A 7,231-nucleotide genomic window follows, 5' to 3' on the forward strand; every position below is an offset into this window, starting at 1 on the left:
GATCATAACAAATTATGGATAACATTGAGAAGAATGGGAATTCCAGAACACTTAATTGTGCTCATGAGGAACCTGTACATAGACCAGGAGGCCAATGTTTGAACAAGACAAGGGGTAATGCATGGTTTAAAATCAGGAAGGGAGTGTGTCAGAGTTCTATCCTTTCACCATACTTACTCAGTCTATGTGCTGAGCAAATAATCTGAGAAGGTGGACTATGTGAAAAAGAATGAAGCATCAAGATTGGAGGAAGACTGATTAAGGACCTGCAATACGCAGACCACACAACCTTGCTTGCCAGAAATGAAGATGACTTGAAGCACTTACTGATGAAGATTAAAAACTACAGTCTGCAGTATGGATTACACTTCAACATAAGGAAAGCAACAAACCTCACAACTGGACTAATAAGTAGTGTCACTAAATGGAGAAAAGATTGAAGTTGTCAAAGATGTCATATTACTTGGATCCACAGTCAACACCCACAGAAGCAGCAGTCAAGAAATCAGACGACGTGTTGCACTGTGCAAATCTGCTCCAAAAGATCTCTTTAAAGTACTGAAGAGAAAAGATGTCTCCTGGAAGACTAAGGTATGCCTAACCCATGCCATGGTATTTTCATTCACCTCATATGGATGTGAAAGCTGGACAATCCATAAGGAAGACTGATGAAGAGTTGACACTTTTGAGTTGTGGTGTTGGCAAAGAATATTGAAAGTACCATGGACTGCCAAGAAGAACTATCAAATCTGTCCTGGAAGAAATGCAGCCAGAATGCTCCCCAGAAATGAGAATGGCCAGAATTTGTGTCACCTTCTTTGGTCATGTTTTCATAAGGGACCATTCTCTGGAGAAGGATATCATGCTTGGTAAAGTGGAGGGTAAACGAAAATAGGGAAGGCTCTCAACAAGATGGAGTTACACAGTGATTGCAACGATGGGCTCAGGTATAGCAAGGAATGTGAGGCTGGTGTAGGACCTGGCAGTATTTTATTCTCTTGTATATGAGATCGCTGAGTCAGAGCTGACTCAGTGACACCTAACAACAACAACTACAGCATCTTTATAGAGAGATTAATTTATGGAGATGTGTGTGTGTATATATATATGTGTGTATATATATATGTATACATATATATATATAGTTGTTGTTATGTGCCGTCGAGTCGGCCCCGACTCATAGCGACCCCTCCTTGGGTTTCCGAGGCAGTATCACTACGGAAGTAGGATTGCCCAACCTTCCTTCCGGGGAGTGGCTGGTGGGTTTGAACCGCCAGCCTTCTGGTTAGCAGTCAAGTGCCTTAGGCACTATGCTACCAGAGCTCCCATTAAATGATTTACTTAAAGGAATTGGTTCATGAAATCTGTCCATATGCCATAATGCCTAAGGTATTTGACTGCTGATCAGAAGGCTGGTAGTTCAAACCCACAGCAGTGAGGTTTTTTGTTTTTGTTTTTTTTTTTTTAAATATATCTCAGTGGTAAATGTGTTTAGAGAGAGGGAAGGGTATTAATTTATTTGAAGGAATTGGCTTATGCAGTAGTGAGGACTGGCAAGTCCAAGATCCATGAGTCAGGCAACAAGCTGGTGACACCTACAGGCTTGTGTCCCAAAATTCCTAAGCCAGGCACCAAGGGTAAAGAGTGAGGGAGTTACAACACAATGTCCATTTAGAGTCTGGAGGCAGTACACACCCGAGGGGAACTAACTCCCTTTTTACTCTTATTAATCTTTAACTAATTAGATGTGGCCCGCCCGCATTTTGGAGAGTAATTTGCTTTACTTAATGCCAACTGATTTCATCACACATAACTACTTCATAACAGGAACTAGACTTGTGTTTGGCCAAACCACTGGGCACCACAGCCCAGCCAAGTTGATACATAAAATTGACCATTACAACCTCTTTAAAGTTAACATTTTTATTTCAGTCATCCTTTTTTTGCTCTAAAAGCCACTGTCCTGTTGCTGACCAGCACTTAGTAATTGGCACACTAACTGACCAAAGCATTTTTTATAAAAGTTTGAGAATAAAAGCCATTTTTAAATGAATTGCAAATGAAGTATATGTTTGTTGAAAAACAGTGCCAAATAAGAAAGTCGTGTATAAAGTATAACTATATAGGAGCTCTGGTAGCATAGTGGCTAAGGCACTTGACTGCTAACCAGAAGGCTGGCAGTTCAAACCCACCAGCCACTCCTCGGAAGGAAGGTGGGGCAACCTACTTCCGTAGTGATACTGCCTCGGAAACCCAAGGAGGGGTCGCTATGAGTCGGGGCCGACTCGATGGCAAACAACAACAACAACAACAACAATATACGTACAGAAGAGCTGTGGTGGTGTAGCAGTTAAAGCATTTGGCTGCTAACCACAAGGTCGGTGGTTCAAATCTACCAGCCACTCCATGAGAAAATGATGAGGCAGTCTGCTTCTGTGAATATTACTGCCTTAGAAATGCTATGGGGCAGTTCTACTCTGCCTTTAAGGATCTGTTTGAGTCAGAATCAAGTTGATGGCAGTGGGTTTGGTTTGGTTTTTATATCCATACTCCCACAGACAATGATCTGAGTTACAAGTGAGCTGTAAAATGTCATTGAATATAACTGTAAAATTGGCCCAGCTATTGATCAACAGGGAAACAAGAACTTCTGCAGCAACAACCATGGCTTATACCCATCAAGCACCTGCTGAGAGCAGCATCCTGCTCAGAACTTTGTAAGCAGATCTGAGTTCCCATCACACCAACCCAATGGGGTCCGGGACTGTTACTATCCTCAGAGGTGGTAACCTGCCCAAGGCTACTGTGGGCAGTATATATTTTTGTATCTATACAAGTATGCATGTAGGCCTATCATTTTACTTTTTTAAAAAACAAGACTAGAATCATAGCATATTTGCACTTTGCTTTTTTTACTTGGCCATCCTTCATATAGTTACATAAAGATCCACAGCTTTTTCCTTTGTGATCCTCCACATAATGTACATAGGGCCTCTTGTGTAGAACTATCTTGAGTCAAACTGAATCTTCACAGAGTGACTGGGTATCTCTGTTGGGGTACCTCTGTGTGTGGCTGCCTTCTCTGACACATACCAACACACTCTAAATCTAAATCTTTTTGACACCAGCTGCCTGTGCAGGACTTCCTGCTCTCACCCTAACCATGAGAGCTAGGTCAAGTTCATAAGTTAAAAGGACATAGTCCTCCAGATGCCAAGTCAGACACCAGCTGCCGGCTCGGAAATCCCCACAACACCTTCCCTTTTGACCTTCTGGCTCCCACTACTCCCTCAGGTTCAATAATACAAGAATGACACTCAGAACTCAGGAAATTGCTAAACTGAGGATTATAGTTTTATTATAGCAAAAAGGATACAAATGAAGAGATGTATAGGGCAAGGCCTGGGAGTGTTCTCAGTGTGGAGCTTCCATGTCCCAAAAAGAGATGCATTATCCTTCTATATTCACTTATGTCTTGCAGCAACTAGGAAGGCCAAGGACCTTCTGTGTTCACTGTTTTTATAGAGGTTTCCTTATATAGATATGATTGATTGAACTGACCCTGATGTTAGCTGATATCAGGTGGTGGGTCTTTCTGGCCTGGCTGGTCTCCACTCAAGAGTTGCCTCATTAGCATAAATCCTCAGGTGTGGTCTGAAGCCCTCAGTGATAACAGAGGCTCCAAAAAAAACCCCAGAAAACAAAAAACAAAACTCATTGCAGTCCAGCCAATTCTGATTCATAGTGACCCCCTTTGAGTTTCCGAAGCAATAAATCTTTATGGAAGTAGATTGCCCCATCCTCCTTCCTCAGAGTGGCTGGTGGGTTTGAACTGCCACCCTTCTGGTTAGCAGTCAAATGCCTTAGGCATCAAGTTACCAGAGCTCCTTAACAAAGGCTCCAGCACTAGGGAAATTCCAAAAGGTTAGCAATTACCTCCCAGGAACCAAGAATAAAGACCAGATTCTTTGGGTAGACTTAATTGTAAAACCCGCAGTAGCCTTGGGCAAGTTACCACCTCTGAGGATAGTAACAGTCCCTGACCCCATTGGGTTGGTATCATGGGAACTCAGACCTGCTTATAAAGCTCTGAGCAGGGTACTGCTCACAGCAGGTGCTTGATAGGTATCAGCCATGGTTGTTGCTGCAGAAGTTCTTGTTTCCCTGTTGATCAATAGCTGGGCCAATTTTACAGTTACATTCAATGACATTTTACAGCTCACTTGTAACTCAGATCATTGTCTGTGGGAATACACTAGTGATGTGCTTGTTTCATGAGTTTTTTCTTCCCAGAGCGTAGTCTAAGTTACTTCCTCAGACTTGTAAGGGATGAGCCTCGGGGCCACTGGGCCTCTTCTGGGGAATGTTGTGTGTGTCTCATGTCCATTTGTTGGCCAGTATATGCCCATGTTAAAGTGGCAATAATGTCACATGACCCAGGGGTGTTCCAGAAACTGACCTGAGATGGGCATTTCCCTCTTTTTTGTTCAGAGATTACTTGTTACATGCAAACCGTTTTTTTGTGTGCTTGTGTTTTTAATTTCATTGTGATAAAATACACATAACAAATGTGTACCATTTAACTGCATTGACATTAATTATATTTACCATGTTGTATTACCATCCATTTTCAAAAATCTTTCATCATCCCAAACAGAAACTCAATACACTTAAGCAATAAGTATCCTTTCCTCAGCTCCTGGTTGAAGGAAAAAAAAAGAAAGAAAGAAGCTAACTACTGTCGTGGAGTCAATTCCAGTTTATAGTAACCATATAGGACAAAGTAGAACTGCCTCATATGTTTTCCAAGGCTGTAATCTTTGCAAAAGCAGGCTTCCATATCTTCCTCCTACATCTTTTTCCCACAGAGAAGCTGGTGAGTTAGAACCACTGACCTTTGGTTAGTACCATAGCTCTTTAACCTTTAGCCCCTGGTGACCACTAATATACTTTGGTCTGTATGCACTTGCCTGTTCTAGATATTTCATCAAAGGAGGATCTTAGACTATGTGTCCTTTTGGGTCTGACTTATTTCACCCAGGGAGTCCTGGTGACACAGTGGTTAAATTGCTTGACTGTTAACCAAAAGGTCAGCAGTTTGAACCCACCCGCTCTGTGGGTGAAAGCTGTGGCAGTCTGCTTCCTTAAAGATTTACAGCATTGAAAACACTATGGGGCACTTCTGCTCTGTACTTTAGGGTCACTATCAGAATCAACTCCACGGCAGTGGGTTTGTTTTTTTTCACTTAACATCATGTTTTCAAAGTTCATCTGTGTTGTAGCATATATCAGGATTTCAGTTATCTTTATGGCTGAATAATATTCCATTGTGTGGATCTGTACCACATTTTGTTTATGATATGGAATTTCTAAAGTCTGTTTTGATCTCTATTTTGAACACCATGCTGTAAAATCATACATATTTTATTATCAGCTGATTTTGCACTCTGTTCCTGATTCTGTTCATTCGGTTTGCATGGTATGAACATATGTTTTCTTCTAATGAAAATATCTACTTACTTACAGCCATCTGAGAGAATGACTTTGCTTTGAGCCATTAGCCTAAGTAAAAATACCTACTTAATAGTGGCTCATCATAACTCTTCACATTGTAAAATTTAAAAGATACACAGCCTTTACACTTCTAGATGTTTCTAATGGAAAATCGGGGTCACCAACCCTGCAGTCTGCCGTCATGCACCCTTCTTTCCTGTCAGTTCCCAGCTATTTGGGAGCTGGTCAGGAGCTGTGATCAGTTGCTCCTACTCCCATCTGTGTGGCCATGATGTCATTTACACTCCTATGTATCTATCCCTTTACCCCATCTAGCTGGAACTGACCCTGTGCTGAATCAGAATTGATCTGTGTTGATGTGTTTCTCACATACTTCCTGTTGCTGGGGGGCTGGGGATTTTAGGAGTGAGGCGGGTGAAGAGGGAAGACCTGGAGGCCAGCAGTGAGAACCTGGTCCGGTACAAGAAGGAACCTTCTGGATGTCCAGTCTGTGGCAAGGTAACACTCCACTGTCAGTTTTGTTATCTAAAATACAAGCTCACTGCTTTCTTCTGTGAAATCTCAGAGCATTGTCCATAGAACGTTGAGTAAAAAAACATGTTTGAAAGAACAGTGGGCTTTTGGAGAGTCTTAAACTAAAAGTATTCACCCATTCCATACCCTTGTCATTTTGATCTTCTTTAAAAAAATAAAAATCATTGTGGTGAAAATAGAGACAATAAAACATACACCAATTCAACAATTTATAATTGTACAATTCAGTGACATTGATTATATTCTTCATGTTTTGTAACTATTCTTGCTATTCTTTCCCAAATCATTCCACCAGCATTAACATAAACTCACTGCCCCCTAAGCAAAAACTCTCCCCTCTTCTGCGTGAGTTGGGAAGGGTAACTACTGTGTTTCAGTAAATGTTTTGGAAACATCCTAAATATTGTAGTTTTACTTAATGTCCTAGAAAATGTTTCTCTGTTTATTTTTCAGTTTTATTTTTATAAAATTTTTATTTTTATTTTTATTAATTTATTAATTTTATTAATTTATTTAATTTTTATTTTTATGCCACTGGAGAATCAAAGTTACCTTGTTGTTGTTAGGGGCCATCGAGTCGTCTCCTACGCATAGCGACCTCATGGGTAGCAGAACGAACACTGCCCCATCCTGTGCCAGCCCCATGATCTTTGCTATACTTCAGCCCATCGTTGCAGCCACTGTGTCAATTCATCTCATTGAGGGCCTTCCCCTTTTTTGTTGTCCTTCCGCTTTACCAAGCATGATATCTTTCTCCAGGAAATGGTCCCTTCTGACAACATGACCAAAGTAGGTGAGACAAAGTCTGGCCATTCTCACTTCCGAGGAGCATTCCAGCTGCATTTTTTCCAGGACAGATTTGTTAGTTCTTTTAGCAGTACTTTCAGCATTCTTCACCAACACCACAACTCGAAAGCATTGACTCTTCTTCGGTCTTCCTTTTTCATTGTCCAGCTCTTATATGCATATGAGGTGATTGAAAATACCATGGCTTATGTGAAGCCCACCTTAGTCTTCAAGGAAACATCTTTGCTCTTTAGCACTTGAAAGAGGTCCTTTGCAGCAGATTTGGCTAGTGCCATATGACATCCAATATCTTGACTGCTGCTTCCATTGGTGTTGATTATAGAACCAAGTAATATGAAGTCCTTAACAACTTGCAATCCTTTCTCCTTTCATCATG

At 41.2% G+C, this 7,231-nt stretch overlaps 1 protein-coding gene across 1 annotated transcript in view; it reads left to right on the forward strand.

Annotated features, from left to right (window-relative positions):
* PRDM15 (PR/SET domain 15) overlaps window positions 1-7,231 on the forward strand; it is a 124,910-nt gene that overhangs the window by 72,203 nt on the left and 45,476 nt on the right. Inside the window, 1 exon segment of the mRNA XM_007947282.2 lies at window positions 5,918-6,012. Within this exon segment, the coding sequence (XP_007945473.2) occupies window positions 5,918-6,012 (95 nt within the window).

This window comes from Orycteropus afer, unplaced genomic scaffold (assembly GCF_000298275.1).
Source record: "Orycteropus afer afer isolate SDZICR_OR568_19922 unplaced genomic scaffold, OryAfe1.0 scaffold00179, whole genome shotgun sequence".
Classification (NCBI taxonomy): domain Eukaryota; kingdom Metazoa; phylum Chordata; class Mammalia; order Tubulidentata; family Orycteropodidae; genus Orycteropus; species Orycteropus afer.